A 24463-nucleotide genomic window follows, 5' to 3' on the forward strand; every position below is an offset into this window, starting at 1 on the left:
TGGTTAGGAGAGGACAACTCAACCCAAGGCCAAGCAGTCATGCAGAAAAGGCCTTTGTTTGAACTGCTCACACACCCCTTGATGGACACACAGACCCAGTTCTTTGTGTGCACTGTGAACCAAAGTACTTTGGCCTAAAATGTAGAGTTTTAATCTTGTTAATAAAATGAAACCTGATTCTATGATGTCTCAGTGAGCAGTAATTTATATTCAATGCATGATCAAATAGAATGCATTGAAACACCTTGTATTGAGATGAAGAAAAACACCTTTTTCAGCACACAAAAATAAACCTTTATTCTTGCTTTATGAGCTCTGAAAGTAAACCACAATACGAAAGTGTCCGAGACCAGACAAGTAAACAAGTGTCTATGGAATAAAATTGAAGTCTGTGTAGTTACAAATATTTCCGATCAGTGTTACAGTGTCTGCTATGAACAGACGTGTGAACAACAAACGTGTCTATGGAATAAGATGAAAGTCTGGTGTCTGGCTCCAGAGATGTCAGAACAACAACAGAACAAGTGAATTTCACTGTGTTCCCAGTTGTTCGGTTCCATGTCCTCTTCTTGAAGTCATACAGAAACTCATGCAGCTGGTGATCTAATTCCTGCCAGAGTTTTGGCGAGAGTTCTCCCATGAAATCAGCTATAGGTGCCAGGGCCCTGTGGATAGGATGAGAAGAGGGGTGGGGAAATTAGGAGTGCCTGGAGAGCAGTGTGCATGGTGAGGCGAGGAGGGAAAAATCACAACAGAAGAGAGGAAAGGGGATCGGAGGGAAGGAGGAGTCTGAAAATATTTGTATTTACCTCTGAGACAAGTCTTCAATCATTTGCAATGCCTTTGCGAGTGATGTGTTAAGTGCTGAGTCTGCAGGTCCTTTCTCCCTTCTCACACCAATGCTACTTCTGCTGCTGTTCTGTGGCACTGGTGAGGAGCAAGCCAGTAGAGTAGGTCTTGGAGGTGAGCCCAGGATAGAGCTTCCCAGGTCCTGCATGGAGATTGTTTCTAATTCTGCACTGCAGCTCAGTGCGTGAGATGGGCTGGGGCCGATGACCAGTCAATACTGAGGGCAGATGTAGTGCTTGGGCCAGTGAATAGGCAGTGCTGGGGCGCAGAGAACGAAACCAGGTGCTGTCTCCATTCACTAGTGTTTGTGCCTTAAAATAAAAAAGTTTAGTACACATATCCAAACCATCCAAAACGATCAATGAACATAATATCAAATATCATTAACCGAGATTACAATAGACTATATAATGTTGCAAACGTCCTGGCCTAGCTTCTTATCTCTGTTCAAACGTTTGCACATTTTTCACTAGCTGGACCTTGCTACCAAACTTTGACTTTGGTGTTACCAATGTGGGAAGCTTATGATTTTCTTTCTCTGACAAAATGATTTTTGATCAAAAGATCTTGTTGTAAAGATCTTTAGTTTAGTTGGTTGGCTTGCTTTCACTGCACGGCTATGCTGCTAGGCTAGCTAGCAACTAGCCAGCCATGTAGCTAGCACCAGAAGGCTAGCTATTGTTAGCAAAACATGGCTACTCTTTTCATCAACTACAATAGAAAATACAATATACCTCATCCTTTGGTGAAGAAGGTTGCTTTCAGTCTTCCCATGCTCCACGTGCCAAAAAAAGCCAGCAGTAACATTCCTGAAGTAGCCTTTCCACCAGCATCTCCACTGCTGCCCTTGTTTCCTTTCTTTGCCTTGAAAAACTTTTTGCGAAACCTACCCCACTTTTTCGAACGAGTGGTTTGTTCGGATCCCAGTGTCTCCTCAATCTCCCTACATGAATTTGCATTTACATGTTGGTCTTTATTTAAGGCACGGCTAGAATTGTAGTTGCGAAGGTATTTCCGTACCTACTCGGTCAACCGATGCTCAAAGTTGTCGTTCGAAATGGTTGAATCAACGCCGAGATTCGGGCTGAACCTACAAGAAGAAGAAACTTGCGTCACCACTACAGTTGACTAATCACGGACGAAGGGGCACAGACCTTCCAAACTTTGGCTGGCCTTGAGAAAAATGTTTGATTGCCAGCACAGCTGACAAAGCCCTAGCTGAACACCAAAATGAACAAAATGTCATCATAATATATGCATAAACTGTTCCGAACTGTTTCGGTTGGGAAGCATGCGCCCGCCTATAGCCTAGCTGAGACTAAGCCTATTCTCCGGGTTCTGATGTGTACAAACCTGTCCCTCTTTGCCTCTACTGGAAAGCTCACCACCACCTTTAGCCCGTCCCGCATATTAGTGACAGCACAATCCCCCGGGTGTTCTAAAATATACACTGATGGAGGGATGACTGTTTTCCACACTCTCTCTTTCCGAAGAAGAGCAATGGGCCCAAGTTGCACGGTGGGACAAAGGGAGAGGAGTGATAATCACCGACAGGCAGAATAGATCCTGGGAGCAGCTTTCTGCCCGCTGGACCAAACACAGCTCATCTGTCAAGTGAATTTATTATACGCAGAGCCAGGCTGGGCCCAGTAGCATAGTACAAGTCCTCACTCTTTTGAGTCTTCACACACTGAGTTTAATTTCATTGCTCCAGCCCAAAGGGCCTGTGCGAACAACACCATGCATACAAAACTAAACAATACTACCCTCTCTACTTGTGTGAGCCACCACACTATATTGGGCAGAGAGAGAGAGAAAGACTCAAGACCGTCTGTTTGTGTCAAATGGTAAAAGCTACATAGCTTTCACACCTTCCATGGCTCAGTTGGTTAAGGCATGACGGGGCGCCTACTGTAGAAGACCAGGTTGTGGGTTTGATTCTCACCTGGGAACAATGCGTTAAGTGTATGCGCTATATGTGTTAACTCTGTGTTACCTGTAAGTCAGTGAGAACGAAAGCATCTATAAAATTACCTTCTTTACTATTAGGCTTTGTTCATCACGTATCAATGTCATTCTTCATCCCATATGCTCATAGGATTTAATAGAGAAGCTTTACAAAAAAATATTTAGTCGAAACGTAAATATCCTAGGACATTATCTTGGGCTGTGTGGCATGGTGGGGGGCTAAGCCAGGGGTTTGGGAGGTAGATGGAGGAAGATTGGAAATCATAGCTAGAATCAGGGTCACTTTTTTCCATTTGAACCTCCTTGATCTGCTCGCATAGCATTTGTGCTCATTACGTTCTGAAAATCTTACAAAAAAAATGTATATCAAATTTGTTTATTTCTCATCTATCTTTTGGGCCATTTCTCTCACACACTCTCACTCGCTCTTTCTCGTGTGTGTGTGTAGGACTTCCTTGGCCAGGCATTCTGTACCCTGGGGGAGGTGGTGGGCTCCATGGGAAGCTGCGTGGAAAAACCTCTCATGTAAGTAATGTACTGTACCGTTCTGTCACAAACACACACACACACACACACACACACACACACACACACCCTATTGTTGCTATTTTTGGCCTATTTCGTCCTCATTATAAAAAGCCAGGCTCAAGAGGCCACATAATTTACATGGTTTAAAGGGTTCTATTTTATTTGAAATTTTGCGTCGTTGGTATTCTATTGATGTACAGTATATTCAACATTGGGGCCAATATCGTTGCAATTCTAGTCAATTAAGGAAATAGATTGATCATTAATAACATGATTCCTAATACACTACCCCACTTTGAGAACTCTTTGTTGTTGGCTAAGCAAGGTTACCACAAATTAATGTTGAGCATTAAAAGAACCCTGTTCGTGCCTATTTAATGAAACTCAGTTGATGTACAATGCATTCGGAAAGTATTCAGACCCCTTGACTTTTTCCACATTTTGTTACATTAAAGCCTTATTCTAAATTAGATTTTTTTTTAAATGTTCTTCATCAATCTACACACAATACCCCATAATGAGAAATCAAAAACAGGTTTTTAAGAAATGAATTAGAAATTTAAAACTGGAATATAACATTTACATAAGTGTTCAGACCCTTTACTCAGTACTTTGTTGAAGCACCTCTGGCAGCGATTACAGCCTCGAGTCTTCTTGGGTATGACGCTACAAGCTCTGCACACCTGTATTTGGGAAGTTTCTTCCATTCTTCTCTGCAGATCCTCTTAATCTCTGTCAGATTGGATGGGGAGCATTACTGCACAGCTATTTTCAGGTCTCTCCATAGATGTTCGATCGGGTTCAAGTCTGGGCTCTGGCTGGGCAACTCAAGGACATTCAGAGACTTCTCCCGAAGCCACTCCTGCTTTAACTTGGCTGTGTGCTTATAGTCATTGTGCTGTTGGCTCTCTCTGTACTTTGCTCCGTTCATCTTTGCCTCGAAACTGACTAACCTCCCAGTCCCTGCCGCTGAAAAACATCCCCACAGCAGGATGCTGCCACCACCATGTTTCACCGTAGGCATGGTGCCAGATTTCCTCCGGACGTGACGCTTGGCATTCAGGCCAAAGAGTTCAATCTTGGTTTCATCAGACCAGAGAATATTGTTTCTCATGGTCTATGAGTGTCTTTAGGTGCCTTTTGACAAACTCCAAGCGGGCTGTCATGTACCTTTTACTGAGGTGTGGCTTCCGTCTGGGCAATCTACCATAAAGGCCTGATTGGTGGAGTGCTGCAGACATGGTTGTCCTTCTGGACGGTTCTCCCATCTCCACAGAGGAACTCAAGAGCTCTGTCAGAGAGACCATCGCGTTCTTGGTCCCTGACCAAGGCCCTTCTACCTCGATTGCTCAGTTTTCTGAAGAGTCTTGGTGGTTCCAAACTTCTTCCATTTAAGAATGATGGAGGCCACTGTGGTCACTTTGGTACCCTTCCTCAGATCTGTGCCTTGACACAATCCTGTCTCTGAGCTCTACGGACAAATCCTTTGACCTCATGGCTTGGTCTGACATGCACTGTCAACTGTGGGACCTTATATAGACAGGTGTGTGTATTTCCAAATCATGTCCAATCAATTGAATTTACGTAACAAAATGTGGTCTGAATACTTTCGAAATACAAATAGAACGTAAGAATCCACTTAGATAATGACAGTTCTCTTTCTCATCCAGAAATGATTTTATACACTGTATGGGATGCCAACAGTGTTGTTGTTGCCAGCTGCTGTTTTTTACACAATGGGATAAGAAGGGGCTTCACTTGCATAATGTTTCAGCATGTTTAAAAAATAACAAAGATGATTACACATTCTCAAGTGAATTATTATCAAGTTAGAAATACACATGCGTTCATTTGGGAGCCATGTCGCTATGTTAATCTGTGTCATTTTGAGGCATGATTTATCAAGGAGCCAGGAGTCTTATTGGAGATTCCTCAAATTGACTAGAGTTGAAATTGAACTGGAACTACAAATGAACATTAGCATCTAACCACAGCAGTTTTACATTGAAGATAACTTAAATGTTGATTAATATGCACTGTCACTGTCAACTAAATGTGATGAATAGTTTCAAACTGGGAAGTCTTACACAAATTGGAAGTGCAAATTTGTACATTATTTTTTAATAAAAGCATATGGCCGCTCTGGAAAAAAAGGCTACTATGGCCTGTGCTGTGCTCTACAAATATACATGCTTTATCTTCAGTGATGTATTCCAGTATAATGTCAAATACTGTACAATATGGCCTGGTATTTTGAAACAGATTTGTTAGTGTTAGGAGCCCCTCTGTCACCTCCACTAATGGTTCCTCAGGGGGGTTTAAGTGCAAAGAGAAAAATACCTGCGTCCCAGATGGCACCCTATTCCCTTTAGAGTGCACTCCTTTTGACCTGGGCCGGTAGGGGTCTAGTGCACTACATAATGAATAGGGTGCTATTTGAATGTCCATTTATTTTCTTCCTGAGGCACTGAGAGCAGGGTGTGTTCTTCATGTGTGAACCGTAAGGGGTGGCCCTCACTCCACTGTGTGTGTGTGTGTGTGTGTGTGTGTGTGTGTGTGTGTGTGTGTGTGTGTGTGTGTGTGTGTGTTTGCCTGAGATGATTGTTTGTGTGTGTGCGTGCGTGCCTGCCTGCCTGCGGGTGTCTGACTGAGTGTGTGACTGTTTGTGTGTGTCTGTGTGTATGCACGTGTGTGCATGTGGAAAATGTATATACAGAATGAATCAATGGGTTGTCGCAGCTGAATGGGTCGGCAGAAGAATGACACAAGACGATGATATAAGAATGTGCCGTTATATAATCATCTCAGGCTACACTTAGTGTGTGTGTGTGTGCGTGTGTGCGTGCGTGCGTGCGTGCAGCCGGTCCTCTGTATCTTAAAGTGGCACCTCTATTTACATAGAGACGGCCGAGTCAGAAGCGTGGCACTTGTGTTCAGTGGAGTGGAGGAAGATTTTACAAATAAAGAGCAGAGCAAAGGAGGAGCATATGTACAGAAGTAAACAATGCTGGCTGTAGACAGATGCTCTTAGGAGGCACACCACAAACAGGCATTGAGATAATCATTTTTTAATTTATCCTGATGATAATAATGACTGCCATGAACTTGTCACGCAGTATTTATTATACTATTACACATGACCGGTATACCCCTTTTTACATTGTCCTGTGATACCCACCCTACTGTGCTGGTCCAGATATTTTCTTTTCACTTAAAAATGGGAAGTTGAGCCAAAAAAGTATAGATTGTCCCCGTTCTAGACTATAGGTGAGAACGTACAGTTATGACTAACTGTTCTCTGAAGGTGGGAAACAAGGTACAACACAACTATGGGGAGTTTTTGCACTACTGAAGAACATTTGAACCAATCCTGACAAGGCCAATGAACAGTGTGCCTCACCGGAAGCCACAGGTGATAATCCCGAGGCACAGATAAGTTTGTTCCATTCAGTAACGCCCGCTGTTCATCGAGCCCAGAACTGGGCGGTGCGGGGCCGAACAGGTGATGTACCTCATTTCCCTCCTACAGGGAACATTAGTTATAGCCATAACTATACATTCCATTTCAGTCGGTCAACTCCGTACAACACAGCTATAGGGATATGAAATCACACCCCATGCCAACCCTAGCGTACACCAAATGAAATGCCCCAAGACAGACCACCCAGAGTTCCAACCTGACAGGAAAGCCTGTTGGACCCAGGTATTGTGCAATCTGTGCGCTGCCTAATGACTCTCTCCCGTCCCAGATGTAAGCATACTGTGGGCTACACTGGGGCAGTGACATGGTGCAGCTGCAGAACTTACATATGCTAAACAGGAGAGCTACACGCTCAATTCCAAAATGGGAGGCAGGAATCACCAATGGCAGTACACTAGCTAGCTCGCCTTGACGAGTCAGCTACCCTGTGGGTAGCACGCTATGCAGCTCTGTTTAGCTAGCCTGATCCCGTCCACATAAGAACTGATCATCGACCATCTTTGGGACGAGAGGTAAACGTGTTTAATCGAGGCGGGTACAGGCGGCCTGGCATGCCCACCGACCGTTCTCTCCCTTCAAGTCGCCTCCCTTAGCCGGTGATAGATCGCAAAGCAACCGGGTTGAGCTAGGGCGGCTTTCGCGTGCCTCAGCCCAGGGAGACAAGATATTTAATCCGACCAAAGCCCCAAATCATCCTTGGGTCACGTAACTCATACCCAGCCCGAGGTACGGGCACCTGTGAAAGGAAGCCATAAGAATTCCACACGTTCCCCAAAGGAGCTGCGTGCAAGCCAGTGTTACTGTCACCGTCCCGCACACAAGCTGACCCAAGCGGGGGGCAGATGGAGCATGCACCGCGTCGAGACAGACGACAAAACGTGAGTATCTTTTTTATCTATTTAGACAAGGTCTTGAACCCGAGCACGGCTTGTTAGCTTTCGTTGTTTTGGTTACTTTACTCGGCCAATTAGCCAGGCTAAACACGCAGAAGATTAACTAACAGATTCAGCAGGAAAATCACAAAACCAGTTACCAAGCTTTTAACACGCAATGTCCAGAAGGATGAGCACGTCCGTTAAGTGTGAGTGGTAAGTTGAAGTAAACACTTGTATTTCGCGTTCCCCATGTTCATTATTTTTAAAGAATACGTGAAATTGTTCTGCTCAGCTCGAGATGAAGCGCAGAAGAATGGAAGAAATGAATTCGTGCCTTGGGTTTATCACCCTTGGAAGGCCGGACTTCCGGTGAGGCACGGTGTTCATTGGCCTTCTCAGGTGTGATTCTAACGTTCTTCAGTAGAGGGCGTTAGCGTATGAACTCCCCATAGCTGTGTTGTAACGATTTGACTGACTGAAAGGGAACCATATCTACTATGTAGATCATTTAATGGAAGGACTCGTATGAACTGCAGAGTTAGTTCAATGCCATTCGTGTTCTTTATCCAGTCTTCACTTTCCTATACCCTCTCTCTCTTTTACCCCCCCACCTCCCCTCCAGTGCCAAGGTTTTGTGCTCACTGCTCACCCAGTCAGTCCATTTCAGTGAGTGCTTCTCTCGCTGGGCCTCCGAGAGCCCCGGTTGCATTTCAAAGACTCACTTCAATTTGCCATCTATTTTCCTCCATGCATGTTATTGCATAATTCCAGCAACATTATATAGCTCTATTTAGCCAAATGAAAAACAATGTTGCTCTCTCTCTCTCCAGTCTAAATCAAGCCTTGGGGTTCTGGCATTCATGTGTCTATTTTTACTTGGTCAATTTCTTTCTGTCGTCATTCTGCACAAAACGCTAGGCCTTATCTTTGTCAAGGAAGGTATTGACGATGCTCGACGGACAAGTCGTCATTGTAAATAAGAATGTGTTCTTAATTGACTTACCTGTATAAATAAAGGTGTCCTAAAATAAAACACAAAAATGGACTGAGAGCCATGAACAACGCACAAATGTACAGTAAACGCTGCCAGAAGTGATGATTCTAGTCTCTCTCTTTTGTGGTTTAACAGTGGGATTCCAGGGAAGAAGTGTGGTACCATCAAAGTGAGAGCAGAGGAGCTGAGCAATTGCAGGGTGAGTGGTTTTTGTGTGTAAAAAAGTGTTCCATTTTTAATGAACAGTCATCATGAAAATGGAACAGCTTTAGCATTTTCAACCGTGACTTTTCAGTCATACATATACCACACACCCTACATGGGAGCACAACAATGACTCGTTGCCTTTTTTCCTACAAATAATCCACCAAATACTAAGGGACTCGGTCAATCAAAACAGGTCATGAAATGTAAAATAATTAGAAGGGGGGGGGAGCAAACAGAGAAAAATGACTATTTTCCCAGGCTGTGGTTTTCATTGTCTGTCTGTTCCATCTATCGGTAACCTGTTCTCTCTAGGAGTCAGTGATGCTGCAATTCTGTGGGAACAAGTTGGACAAGAAAGACTTCTTTGGGAAATCGGATCCTTTTCTGGTCTTCTACCGCAGTAACGAAGACGGATCGTAAGTCATCACAACAAGCGTTGATTTATTATTACATACAAAATCGAATGAAAACTTGATTCATTCACAACCACTAATCATGTTTGTTTGCATACTGTATACTGTACTATGTGATGGGTGGCAGGTAGCCTATCGGGTAAGAGCATTGGGCCACTAACCGAAAGGTCACTTGTTCAAATCCCCATGCTGGCAAGATGGAAAAATCTGCCATTGAGCAACAGCAACTGACTGCTCCCTGGGTGCCGATGACGTGGTCATCGATTTAAGGCAGCCCCCCACAACTATGATTCAGAGGGGTTGAGTTAAATGCGAAAGACACATTTCAGTTGAAAGCATTCAAACAGGCAAAGCGTAAATACAGCACTAAGATTGAATCCTACTACACCAGCTCTGACCCTCGTCGGATGTGGCAGGGCTTGCAAACTATTACGGACTACAAAAGGAAACCCAGCCGCAAGCTGCCCAGTGACACAAGCCAACCAGACAAGCTAAATGACTTCTATGAGCGCTTCAAGGCAAGCAACACTGAAACATGCATGAGAGCAGCAACTGTTCTGGATGACTGTGTGATCACGCTCGCCGTAGCCGATCTGAGTAAGACCTTTAACCTTTTTGGGATAGGGGGCAGCATTTTCACTTTTGGATGAATAGCGTGCCCAGAGTGAACTGCCTCCTACTCTGTCCCAGATGTTAATATATGCATATTATTGTTAGTATTGGATAGAAAACACCAGGAAGTGGGAAATCCAACCAGGAAGTGGGAAATCTGAGGTTTGTAGTTTTTCAATTCAGCCCCCATTGAAGATACAGGGTGATATTAGTTATGTTTCACTTCCCAAGGCTTCCACTAGATGTCAACAGTATTTAGAACCTGTTTTGAGGATTCTACCCTAAAGGAGGGGCTCATAAGAGATATTTGAGTGAGTGGTCTGGCAGACACAGTGGATAATAGGTCTGTAGCTTCCCTACGGAACAGCAAGAGTCGTCTCCCGTCTGGACTTCTGCATCTCTCTGTTGGCTGGGCCTCCCGCTTGTGCCCTCAAACACCTGCAACTTATCCAGAACGCCGCAGCCCGCCTGGTGTTCAACCTCCCCATGTTCTCCAATGTCACGCTGCTCCTATGCACCCTCCACTGGCTTCCAGTCGAAGCTCGCATCCACTACAAGACCAAGGTGCTTGCCTACATAGAGCACGAGGAGCTTCCCCTCCCTACCTTCAGGCTTTGCTTAAACCCTACAACCCGAGCACTCCGTTCTGCCACCTCAGGTCTCTTGGCCCTCCCACCCCTAAGGGAGGGCAGCTCCCGCTCAGCCCAGTCCAAGCTCTTCTCTGTCCTGGCACCCCAATAATGGAACCAGCTTCCCTCTTAATCTTGGACAGCAGAGTCCCTGCCCATCTTCCTGAAAACATCTGAAACCCCTACGTCTTCAAACATTGTCTTAAATAATCCTCCTCCTCAAACCCCCCCTCCCCGAACCAGCATTTGCACAGACAGTATAGGTGGTAAGGGATGAGTGGACGTGAAAGAAAGGATGAGAGGAGAAATTAATAAAATGAAAGGAAAGGAAAATAAAGGGTGAGCCTGAGTTAAACATACATTGGCTTTGCCCAGCAGATGTTTTTATGCGAGCTGACTCTCATATCTTGCACTCAACACATTTGGCTTTTGTGCAGCTGGATATTTACTGAAGCAGTTTAAATGGCTAGCTCCGGGGCACAACAGCAGCATGATCTCCCTGACCACATGACCACACTGTATCCTGTATAAGAACATGAAGCTGCTGCTGCTGCTGTTGTTTTGACTTCTATACAGCAAAAAAAATATATAATAATAAGTAGGAGTTAAAAACAACAACAATGTTGTCTTGAAAGGGTCCTGACAGCCATTGTGTGTTTCTAGATTTACTATCTGCCATAAGACCGAGGTGGTGAAGAACACTCTGGACCCAGTGTGGCAGGCCTTCAAGATCCCTGTCAAGGCCCTGTGCAACGGAGACTATGACAGGTAACTCATTCCTTAGACGCAAGTATCTGACAGATGCATAGATTCAACGCTTTGAAATAAAAAAGGAGAATGGCAGAGAGTCCCTTTGAAGTGACTTCCTCCTTCTACGCTACACCCCCCTTCAAGCTAATGAGCAGTCATTCTGACTGTAACATTCTAACAGTGTAATTCATACATTTCCTATATGCTGTCGCAACATTTTTTTATGTGGTTGTGTATGAAGGCCGTGGGTAACATTTTCAAATAACACTACCGTTTTCATTCATTTACAGTATGTTACTGTAGGCTATATGTAAAAAAAATATATTTGTAGAGTGCCTTTGTTGCAACTATGAAACATAAAGCATATGTTTTGGAACACGGTAACAGTATCTTTTTATGACAACAAAATAAAAATACTCCAACCACCAAGATGCATGGTCAAGACTCACAGTCAAATTAGGAAAGCATCAATAGCCTTAAAATCATTATAAGGACCAAGTGGCCTTGATAAATTGTGAAACTCTATAATGGACATTAAAACCAGATAATGGGATAATTTGAAAATATATTGGGACACCTTACAATCATGAAGCAATATGCGCCTACACATGCAGACCGTACTTGCAACAGAGGTCCAACGAGGAAAAAACTTAGCATCTGTTGACCTAACATGATGAGTGATGAACATTTACTTCTCCGGTCCCCTCCTCCGCTAAAGCTGTCAAATCCTCCCACGTTTCTAGTTTGAATTTGTTTTTCATATTGGCGGGATGGCTAGAAACAAACTAGCTAGCTTCTAGCCTAGTGTTTGATATGCAATCGATCTCGTAATTAAAACCTGTTGGTACTAGGGGGCAGTATTTTCATTTTTGTCAGGACAAGATGCTAGAATATGCATATAATTGACAGCTTTGGATAGAAAACACTCTAAAGTTTCCAAAACTGTAAAGATATTGTCTGTGAGTATAACAGAACTGATGTTGCAGGCGAAAGCCTGAGAAAAATCCAATCCGGAAGTGCCCCAGGTTTTGAAAGCGCTGCGTTCCAATGAGTCCCTATTCAGCTGTGAATGTGCCATCAACGAGCTTACGCTTTCTATGTATTCCCCAAGGTGTCTACAGCATTGTGACATAGTTTTACGCATTTCTGTTGAAGAATAGCCGTAGGCGGCCACATTGCGTAAGTGGTCACATGGTGGCTCCGAGAGAAATTAGGTAGCCATTACTCCAATCGGTCCTACTGAAAAACGAATTGTCCCGACGGATATATTATCGAATAGATATTAGAAAAACACCTTGAGGATTGATTATAAACAACGTTTGCCATTTTTCTGTCGATATTATGGAGCTAATTTGGAATTTCGGGGGTTTTGGTGACCACAATTTCCTGGCGATTTCTTAGCCAAACGTGAAGAACAAACAGAGCTATTTCGCCTACAAAAATAATCTTTTGGGAAAAAATGAACTTTGGATATCTACCTGGGAGTCTCGTGAGTGAAAACATCCGAAGTTCATCAAAGGTAAACGATTTAATTTGATTGCTTTTCTGATTTCCGTGACAAGGTTGCCTGCTGCTAGCAAGGCATAATGCTATGCTAGGCTATCGATAAACTATTTTGAAAATCTGAGATGACAGGGTGATTAACAAAAGGCTAAGCTGTGTCTCAATATATTTCATTTGGGATTTTCATGAATAGGAATATTTTCTAGGGATATTTATGTCCGTTGCGTTATGCTAATTAGTTTCAGGCGATGATTACGCTCCCGCATGCGGGTTTGGGAGTTACAAAATTAACAGTCAGTGTTGACGAGTGTCCTGACGAGAAGGCAAACTTTTCTAGCTATGCCAGGCAAAATCGGGCATTATCAGCTCATTGTTAAGAATACATCCAAATGAATGTCAATAGAAAACAGCTACCTTGCTGTTATTCTAGCTGCAGCGGTTGTGGCTGTGTTAGCCTTAGCTAGCTAGCAAGCAAGGGATAAGAGCGTCGCCAGCGAGCATGGCAATGGAAAATAAAGAACAAACGACTGTGTCAGTAAATATAGAAATAATCGAGCAAACAACGGATTAGAAAGTATGAATTTGACAGCATAACAATTTTTTTTATTTCTGCTGGTAAATGTGTGCTTTCATATTGTTTTCTTTGGCAACTGTGTTATAAGAGGAACTTCTGTACATTACGTTCTGTACATTACCTTGGAAAGAGGAACTCCATAAAGGGACTTGGCAGCGATGTCCATTGCTTGTGTGCGTCTTTACACGATGGCGTCAGTTGGATTTCATTTAGCTAACAGTTGACAAAATGTTCATAACTTTCACTTGCTTGACAAAGTTAGACATACCTTCGTTTGGTTGTAGTGCGTAATAGTTTCTGGTCTTCACTTATTTGTGTCCCCATCACCTTGTCATTCTTCAGCACCATTGTGGAGCAGGCCTACAACGGCTGTGCAGGTGCCTTATTTTGCGCATAGGGAGGGAGCTCCGCTCTCACTTTGTTCATGGTGCCGGCCAGACTTGTTGTCTTTGCCAGCAACTTATTAGCCAATGACAGTTGAAGTGAAGAAATTGTCCATGATGTCATTTCTCCCCTTGCGAACTTAAGGTTCCACAAGCCTCTTCATCACATTCTCCTACACCTGCTGCCTGAAGTGGATATTGTCCCATAGATAGAAAGCTGTTCAGCATGTACAATTACGCACGCTCTCACTGTGTAGCGTTCTCCAAGCAGGCCAGAGTAGACTGATAAGACTGCTTTGATTCGGTTGACGTCTTTGAGGAAAAGCTGTTATTATGGATACATTTCGTGTATGATTGTATGCAAACTTTCTGTGCAAATTTAACTTTCATCAAGGGCTTAGGTGATGTATAATTGGTTTCCTTTCTCTCTTTGTCAGTACTCGGTAACGGATGTGACAGTTAGACTCTTCATAACATGTCAGCATCACTGCAAAACACGATCGTGATAAAAAAATATATTCATGCCCTTCATACTGCTTCCGAAGGATTTTTATGTTCGCAAAAAAGGTAGAGGGCAATCTTTCTCTATTTCGGGTGTACTCACATTCTCATATGACCTGCAATCATGCGCTGCTCAGCTAACTGGAGCATTGCATGGGATCACATGACACAATAAAGGTCTTAAATTCGTCATCGTAATCAAGGTCTTAAAAATCCATAAACTTTCACCAGTCATGCTGAGTTTGTTTACTTCCTTGAGTAACTACGGGTACCCCCCCCCCCCCCCCCGGGACAACATTGGCCTTTATCCTTTATCTGTGTAGTCTGCCCTGTGCATGCTTGTGAACTGCAGCTGTCAAGCATGAGGTGATTTACAATCTGACAAGAGATGTCTACGAAAGTGTTAACCCTGTGCCACTGGTAGGTTATAATTTTTTTTTAAATACTTTTTTTTTACCATTTCAATAAACGAAAATGAAGAATTTGAACCCTTCGTAGGAGAGACATCAACCTAATGACACTCATTGTCTTAAAGTAATGATGGACTGTTGTTTCTCTTTGCTTAGTTGAGCCGTTCTTACCATAATATGGACTTGGTCTTTTACCAAGTAGGGCTATTTTCTGTATACCACCCCTACAACTGATTGGCTCAAACGCATTAAGAAAGAAAGAAATTCCACAAATAAACGTTTAACAAGGCACACCTGTTAATTGAAATGCATTCCAGGTGACTACCTCATGAAGCTGGTTGAGAGAATGCCAAGAGTGTGTGAAGCTGTCATTAAGGCAAAGGGTGGCTTCTTTGAACAATTTCAAATATAAAATAGATATTTTTTGGGTTACTACATGATTCCATATGTGTTATTTCATAGTAGTTTTGATGTCTTCGGTATTATTCTACAATGTAGAAAACCGTAACAATAAAGAAAAACCCTTGAATGAGTTGGTGTGTCCAAACTTTTGACTGGTACTGTAGTATGAGTGTTGATGAAGGGGAGGAGACAGATTAAAGAAGGATGTTTAAGCCTTGAAACAATTGAGGCATGCATTGTGTATGTGTGCCATTCAGAGGGTGAATGGGCAAGACAGAAAATCAGAAGTGCCTTTTGATTGGGATGGTTGTTGGTTGATGGTTGTAGGTGCCAGGCGCACCGGTTTGTGTCAAGAACTGCAACGCTGCTGGGTTTTTCACACTCAACAGTTTCACGTGTGTATCAGGAATGATCCACCAACCAAGAAACATCCAGCCAACTTGACACAACTGTGGGAGGCATTGGTGTCAACATGGGCCAGCATCCCTGTGGGAACGCTTCCGACACCTTGTGGAGTCCATGCCCCGACTAATTGAGGCTGTTCTGAGGGCAATTAGGAAGGTTTTCCTAATGTTTGGTATGCTCAGTGTATATACAGGCAGTTTTTGGGTCCGGTAACTTATAAAGACTGACTGATGCTGGTGAAATGCAATTCTTGAGGAGAAACGACCACACAGAATGTGTGTACATCGTGCCAGCCAAGGATGACAAGGCTTGGGTGGCTGCAGGTCCATTTGTCCAGTCCATGTCATTTTTTGGACAAATGGGAGGAAGTACCATTTCATAGAGCCTGCATTTGGCAGACTGAAGGATGTGAGATTAATACAAAGCATGAGCTTATAAAAAAAAAACTTTGAACGCAGTTTCAGTTTTGTATATTTATTCTATTACTCGGTAGGTGATTATATCATATTTTAAATAAAAACATGTGTCATTTAATGATCTAGAATGAAATGTGTCATCATTTGCTGTCTATCTTTTGGCACCCTGTCACATCCATAACGGAAAATGTCACATCCATAACGGAGAATGTCACATCCATAACTGAGAATGTCACATTCATAACACAATTTTTCTCTAGTGTTATTATGAATGTGTTTATATTTATGTAATTGTTGAGGAATGCAGCACTCTAATTTGCAATGAAAATAGAAACGAGAGGGCTTTGTGTTGGAGCCTATTTCTTCCTATTTAGGAAATAAGAGGTAGGCCTACCTGTTTGACAGACAAAATTAGGCTGCTATATCTATCGATTTGTCTGTGAATTCCTCCACCCACCATTCACACTTTAAATAGCTTACCTCCGTGTCAGTGAAGGACTGTTAAATTAAAACCAAGACGCAAATTGAGGTGGCATGAGAGGATATGCCAGAGGCCTACCTTTTATTAAGGAAAATATCAACAAAAAAACACAGCCCTACCCTTTGTTATGATGTTGAAGAAAATTAAACTGATCTGATTATATAAAGTGATCTATAATTGCGCTTTGGTCCGTGATGCTTTATGCTATAAACAATCGTCAAAATACCCAGGAAAGACTCTGATGCATATGGGAATATCCTTGTTTAGTTTCTTTGATATTCAGAGGTTGACTTTGCTTGGGAAGTAATCTCACTCTGTCACTATCAATTAAGCTATTCATTTTCTGTACAATAGAATATGTTTAAATACAGACATGCTTTAGAGAGAAAAAAAGTGACTTTCTCGTTGGGTTAAGCCACGAAGAAGAGTAGCCATCAGTTAATGCTTACATTTTTCTGCGTCAGTAGGCCGACTCTGTCTGGGGTGGAAATGGACTGTTTTTTTTACAAACAATGCACACAGATTTGGCATTGGAGAAATATGATAAAAATGAACACGCAGGCTTATCTCTTTGTGCTCGTCTTAGTTTGTAATTTCGGTAATTTGTTTGGTCTTAAAATAAAGATTCCTCTAATATGTAAAATTACGAAGAATTGTATGAAATGTTTATAAAAGGCTTTTTTTTCTTCTCAGATCTGCTAATACGTTGATACGATGATAGATTCATGTAATGCTTTTACTATAAAGGAGTTCTCTCTACTCTTGTCCACGGTGGTCTGCAAACCTACAACCTTCTGACCCTCAGCCCTGTGCGCTTTAAAAGTTCCTGCGATGCTATGTAACGCTTAGAAGACGAAGAACAGTTTCTAAAACTGCATTTAAGTCTCTGGTCTGTCCAAGAAGTGAGGGTAATCGGTACACATGTTATCTGTTATCCACTTTGTTTGAATTATTATAGGGAAGGTCCAGTTTCCCAAGCTTTCAGGGGGGGGTTTAGTTAAAATATATTTTCCTGAAGGGAAGGCCACCCATTTTCATTTCAGAGAGGTCCAATTTTCTCTATGTAACCCTTAATGTTCATTCCCTTTAGTACATTGAATCCCAAAAGCAGACACCTTTCTGAGAGCACACCCTCTTAGAGCCAGACCATCCTCTTTCACAGATGAGCACCTCTCTTTTAAGCAGCAGAGATTTTCAATCAGACACACTAATTCGTTTTTCAAATGGGGTTTCTATCTCTCTCTTTCTCTTTCTCTCGCTCTCTCTCCTTCAGGAGCATAAAAGTGGAGGTGTATGATTGGGACCGAGATGGAGGGTGGGTACTGTCTCAGAAACATACGCACGCACCCACTTCACTTATTATCTGCACTTCTGCTATAGTAATTGCCCTAGGGGCAACCACATGAATAGTCTGCACTCAGAAATATTGCTTATGTATGTCATGACACAATGTAGGTTATTGTTAGATGACTGCAAACAAACTTTATGCTTTTGTGTCACCCTGTGATGGAGTTTGTAACAATGTACCGATTTTTGCAACAAAGGCATTTTGAAAAGTCATGTTTAAACCATTGGATCTGTTCCTGGAAAGGCGATCCCAGCTGGAGAGAAATCCCAGCAGGTGTGTGAGGCACTGTGTGTGTTTACTCTTCCAGCCATGACTTCATTGGGGAATTCAATACCAGCTACAGAGAGATGTCAAGAGGCCAGTCACAGTTTCACAGCTACGAGGTGAGACATGTTGTAGCAGGTGTACATACGCACACATTCACACACGTTAACGCACACCCCCACAAGGGTGTGTTTACCCAAATATTGAGCCTTCCAGGGTGGTATTGCAGAGTCTAGGAGAGGGGTTTCATACATCTGGACCGCGAGGGGGTCCAATCAGGCATGCGGGTGGTTTTAGTAAAATACAGACTCATACTTTAAAATGACTACAACCAAATTGAAACTGTGTCGAAATGTGTAGAAACTGTCCAACTCATTCCCAAAACGGTGGATAGAGGACTTTGTTTGTGTGCAAATCTTGACGGTGAGGAAATATAACCATTTTCAGTGCACCCTCTGGACCTTATTGAAGACCAAATGTGGCCACCAGGGCAAAAATGGTTTGACAAAATTTGATTGATGAAAAAAAAAAAACACACATTTTAAGTCCGGCTTTCAGTTGCCTTGGCTTTGTGTTCAACTCAAGATCAACGAGACACAACAAAGTGAACCAAGCCATGCTCTGTTCTCTGCAGGTGGTCAATCCAAAGAAGAAAGGCAAGAAGAAGAAGAAATACCTCAACTCGGGAACAGTGAGTCCATACCCTGTAATACTCTTTGACTTGAAAAGGCCACCTATCTTTCAACCCTAGCTGTGTCTTAGTGGGATTGTATGCCTGTGTCTCAAATGGCACCATATTCCCTACAGCCCTCTGGGCTCTCGTCAAAGTAGTGCACTTATACAGGGAGTAGGATTCCACTTGCGATGCATACTATGGATGTAATTCTGCACTTATTTTTTGCATGTTCATAGCTCAAAGGCGTCACAGTTGAATTAGTAGCTTAGTACTCTACTGTATGTGTTTTAGCCAAGTCTTCTATTGTTGTCGTGCCATATTTAAATAAGGTGTTATAATTATGATACTACTGTATTTCCACTGAAATCCTGATGTGCAGCATGGCCCTCACAAACTTCTACAGATGCACCAGATGCATTCTGTCGGGCTGCAGCACCGCCTGGTACGGCAACTGCACCGCCCTCAACCACATGGCTCTCCAGAGGGTGGTGCGGTCAGCCAAACACATCATGGGGGCTATGCCGCCTGCCCCCCAAGATATTTACAGCACTTGCTGTCAGAGGAAGGCCAAGAAGATCTTAAGGATCTCAGCCACCGAGGCCACGGTCTGTCCACTCAGCTACCATCTAGCAGACAGAGACGGTACAGGCGCATCCGAGCCGGGATCGAGAGACTGAAAAACAGCTTCTATTACCAGGCCATCAGACTGTTGAACAGCCATCACTAGCCGGCTACCTGCCCAGTACTCAGCCCTGCACGTTGAGACTAACACCCAATGTATATATGAATGCTGGTCACCTCATATTCTGTTTATATACTGTTGTTTACTCACTGTGTATGTACAATATATACTGTATTCTCGACATAGCTCATCCTAATATACTGTACATACTACTGTACATGCTATTTTCTTTTCCAAATTATATACTATCAATACACACCACATTTATATTCTGGATTCTGACACATGCTCACTCTAATATATCTACGATTTGTATTTATTGATTTCTTGTTTAGATTATTTTTTTTTGATTTTGTGTATTTGTATTGTATTTGGGAGACATTCTACTGCAGCGTTTCGCAGCACCTGCTATAACACCTGAAGATCTGTGTACGTGACCAATACAATTGGATTTGATTTGTGTTTTAAAGGGATAGTTCACTTTTATAAAGTTTATCATCTTCAAACTCCAAAAAGTATCCTTGTAACCTCCAAACGTGTTGCCAGGTAACCCTTCTGTCCTGCCTGGTGGACATGGAGCTCACCTTCCTGGATTACATTAAAGGAGGGTACGTTCTCAAGTTGTCTTTTTTTTTATTCAAGTTTTATTTGAATAGGGACACATTGGATACGCCATCACTCTTTATCCTTATGTCTACAATCCCTAGATGAGCATTACATTTACAAGTGAATCATTTAGTACAGGCTTTCTATTGTATAATGCGCTTTCTGATTGTGTTGTTGCACCCATTCAACTTGGCTTGCTCGTTTTGCATTCCAAGCAGCTGTATGTGAGTGAGTACAGCAATAGGAATATGTGAATTTGACTGGAACGATTTCTACCGTAACCTTTTTATCGAGCGCTGGGCTCACTTACATCACTAGTGTGGTAATGGAAAGGAGGAACAAACTCATGGATGAGTGGATTACTAATCAGCCCATAGGCCTATATTCATGTTGCGGGAAACATCAGTTATAACCCCCTTGTCCATGAATTGAGTCTGTGAGATCACGTTGAGTCATGGTGTAATCAAATCTCGCATGAGTGATGTTTTAATATCTTCCTGGTTTTGTTTTGTGTTGTAGGACTCAGATTAGTTTCACAGTGGCAATTGATTTCACAGCATCAAATGGTGAGTAGCTTAGCTCTTGTCGGCCCTTGAGAACCCTCTTGCATGTGTGGCAGCAAGGCCTTCTTGACATCAACTTTGAATTGGCAACCATCTAGCTACAACACCGTACAAGTCTGTGTTACAAAACTGCTTCATATCATTCGAACTTGCCTTGGCTATGAATTTGAAAAAGTCTCTGACCCCTTGTCTTCTGATGTAGACCCTGAGGAGAGATGTAGCAGCTCTGAGCTCAGTTGTAATGTATTTTGTTGGATTTCAGGCAACCCCTCCCAGCCCACCTCTCTACACTACATGAGTCCGTACCAGCTGAATGCCTACGCCATGGCTCTGAGAGCTGTAGGGGAGATTATCCAGGACTACGACAGTGACAAGATGTTCCCTGCACTGGGCTTCGGAGCTAAACTGCCCCCGGACGGACGGGTCTCGCACGAGTTCGCTCTGGTGAGGAAACTGGAGACACCCTAGCCTAGCGGTTGAGAGCCCTTAACTGAAAAGTTGCTGGTTTGAATCGCCGAGTCTACTAGGTGAAACCCTAATATTTCCTGTAAATCGCTCTGGATAAGAGCGTCTGCTAAATGACCAAAGTGTAAACGTGATCTCCCTCCATCCCTCGTCCTTTTAACCTGCCAGTCTCCCGACCGTCCTGGTTCTGGACCGCTGGTCCGAATTCAGAGGACAGGCTCATTCTTATGGCTGGAATGGAAAGGTATCAAAGACATGGTGCCCATTCCACTCCAGACATTACAACGAGCCCATCCTCTGATTTAAAGTATCAGGCTTTGTTCATAAGTAGTACACTATATAGGGAATGGGGTGCCATTTGGAATGCATACACAGTCCTCTACCGTATAAATTCCTGTCCAGATGTGAAGCCCATGCAGCCCCGGGCGCCGGCAGCCATTCCAGCTGCTCAGTTGGGTAATGCTCAAGGAGAGTTCATCTAAGCATTAAGGATTTACTGAGTCAGCCTTTTAGCAAGGTGATACATGGGGGGAGATGGAGGGAGAGGAGACACTAGAGGGACAAGGAAGAAGAGATGGGGAGTATAGGACAGAGAAGGAGAGAAGGTTGGATAAAGTAGAAGAGGAAGAATAGAGGCAGAATTAACCCAAGCTCCATTTGCAAAGCAAAGAGTGGCTGTCTTCTCCATGCTCACGGGAGGCCAACCAAAGCAGCTAGGGTCAAGATGGATTTCTCCCACTTCACTTTACTGGGAAACTCTATTATACAGGACACAACATAGTTTACATTATGCACATTGCATACAGTACAAGACAATTAGCACGAAAGAAAATGCATGTTAATCTCACCATAATTGCAAGGTGAAATCCAAGACTATATGGTGTTCTCCCAAAGTTGTTACTTGACACTACAGAGTTAAAAAGTGGTTTATGCATTTACTGATCTTGTATGTTCTGCTTGCTGTTTGGGGTATAGGTCAGGTTTTTGTAAAAACACTGAGATAACTGCTGTTATGCAATGTGTTTTTAAATAAATGTGATGAATTGATAACCAATTAATTAATTCCTACATTGTTTGTTCTTTGTGTGTCTGTGCAGAATGGGAACCCCCAGAATCCGTACTGCAGTGGGATAGAGGGGGTGATGGAGGCTTACTACCAAAGCCTTAAGTCTGTTCGACTCTATGGTCCCACACATTTCTCCCCTGTCATTAACCACGTGGCCAGGTAGGTCGCACACACACACACACTCATGCAGACACACATGCATACGCACGTACGCATGATTGCAGACAACAGACACACACACACACACACACACACACACAAACACTTGCACACATACACACATGCATACATACATATGCATATGCGCACACAGACAACACACACACACACACACACACACACAGACAACACACAGACACACACACCAATACACTCAGAACCACCCGCCATGTATTTGTATATTTATTAAGGATCCCCATTAGCTCCTGCCAAGGCAGCAGTTACTCTTCTTGGGGGCAAAACACATTAAGGCATTTACATCACACATAAAACAAAAGATAAAACAGTACATCATATAACATTATTACACCACTACATTATTACACCATTACACCACTGTGTGTGTGTGTGTGTGTGTGTGTGTGTGTGTGTGTGTGTGTGTGTGTCTTCACAGTTCCATAAGGTGTATTTTTATATGTTTTTTAAAAATCAGATGCTACTGCTTGCATCAGTTATCTGATGTGGAATAGAGTTCCATGTACTCATGGCTCTATGTAGTATTGTGCGCCTCCCATAGTCTGTTCTGGACTTGGGGATTGTGAAGAGACCTCTGGTGGCATGTCTTGTGGGGTATAGATTGGTGCCCAAGCTTTGTGTTAGCAGTTTAAACAGACAGCTCGGTGCATTCAGCTTGTCAACACTTCTTACAAAAACAAGTAGTGATGTCAATCTCTCCTCCACTTTGAGCCATGAGAGATTGTCATGTATATTATTAATGTTAGCTCTTCATGTACATTCAAGGGCCAGCCATGCTGCCCTGTTCTGGGCCAATTGTAATTTGCCTAAGTCCCTCTTTGTGACACCTACCTGCACGACTGAAGAGTAGTCCAGGTGTGACCAAACTAGAGCCTGTAGGACCTGCCTCGATGATAGTGTTTTATTGTGGACATACTTCTCCCCATCTTAAATTCCTCATCAATCCACGGGGATTTAACAGTTTTTACTGTCTTTTTCTTAATTGGTGCATGCTTATTAGTAACTGGAGTAAGCAATTTCATAAATGTGTCAAGTGCAAACCACAGACCAGCAAATATTATTGTAATGTTATTACTTATTGAATGACCTCTTATACACTATATATTAGGCCCAGCCTTTGGAACTTTGGTTTTCCTAGATATGGCTACTATATTGTGATCACTACTTCCGATGGATTTGATACAGCTTTAAAGCAAATGTCTGCTGGATTAGTAAAGATGTGATTAATACATGTTCATGATTTAATTCCTGTGCTGTTTGTAACTACCCTGGTAGGTTGACTTATAAACCAAACCAGGTTGCAGGCACTGGTTACAGTTTATTTTTGTTGTTGTTGATGAAAGCCAGTCAAAATTGAAGTCTGTTGATATCACATACATTATCAAGCATTTCACACATTCATGAAAGTATTCACCCCCCTCCCACATTTTGTTACATTACAGGTTTCAAAAATGTACTAAATGTTGTTCCTCATCAATCTACAGTCGTGGCCAAAAGTTTTCAGAATGACACAAATATTAATTTTCACAAAGTTTGCTGCTTCAGTGTCTTTAGATATTTTTTGTCAGATGTTACTATGGAATACTGAAGTATAATTACAAGCATTTCATAGGCTTTTATTGACAATTACATGAAGTGGATGCAAAGAGTCAATATTTGCAGTGTTGACCCTTCGTTTTCAAGACTTCTGCAATCCGCCCTGGCATGCTGTCAATTAACTTCTGGGCCACATCCTGACTGATGGAGGCCCATTCTTGCATAGTCAATGCTTGGAGTTTGTCAGAATTTGTGGGGTTTTGTTTGTCCACCCGCCTCTTGAGGATTGACCACAAGTTCTCAATGGGATTAAGGTCTGAGGAGTTTCCTGGCCATGGACCCAAAATATCGATGTTTTGTTCCCCGAGCCACTCACAATGTTCCCCCATTATTTTTTTTTGTACCTTTCACTGTTGCCTTATGGCAAGGTGCTCCATCATGCTGGAAAAGGCATTGTTTGTCACCAAACTGTTCCTGGATGGTTGGGAGAAGTTGTTCTCGGAGGATGTGTTGGTACCATTCTTTATTGGGGTGGCAGGGTAGCCTAGTGGTTAGAGCATTGGACTAGTAACCGAAAGGTTGCAAGTTCAAATCCCTGAGCTGACAAGGTACAAAATCTACCATTCTGCCCCTGAACAGGCAGTTAACCCACTGTTCCTAGGCCGTCATTGAAAATAAGAA

General features: G+C 42.8%; 1 protein-coding gene across 1 annotated transcript in view; it reads left to right on the forward strand.

Moving 5' to 3' along the window:
* LOC110524482 (copine-8-like) overlaps positions 1-24463 on the forward strand; it is a 72563-nt gene that overhangs the window by 43393 nt on the left and 4707 nt on the right. Inside the window, exons 6-16 of the mRNA XM_021604185.3 lie at positions 3266-3342; positions 8831-8894; positions 9215-9318; positions 11220-11324; positions 17655-17696; positions 18037-18112; positions 18628-18684; positions 19898-19959; positions 20477-20523; positions 20783-20964; positions 22083-22210. Of these exons, the coding sequence (XP_021459860.1) occupies positions 3266-3342; positions 8831-8894; positions 9215-9318; positions 11220-11324; positions 17655-17696; positions 18037-18112; positions 18628-18684; positions 19898-19959; positions 20477-20523; positions 20783-20964; positions 22083-22210 (944 nt within the window). The remainder of the gene's footprint in view (positions 1-3265; positions 3343-8830; positions 8895-9214; positions 9319-11219; positions 11325-17654; positions 17697-18036; positions 18113-18627; positions 18685-19897; positions 19960-20476; positions 20524-20782; positions 20965-22082; positions 22211-24463) is intronic.

This window comes from Oncorhynchus mykiss, chromosome 1, assembly GCF_057628025.1.
Source record: "Oncorhynchus mykiss isolate SJ-2025 chromosome 1, ASM5762802v1, whole genome shotgun sequence".
Taxonomy (NCBI): domain Eukaryota; kingdom Metazoa; phylum Chordata; class Actinopteri; order Salmoniformes; family Salmonidae; genus Oncorhynchus; species Oncorhynchus mykiss.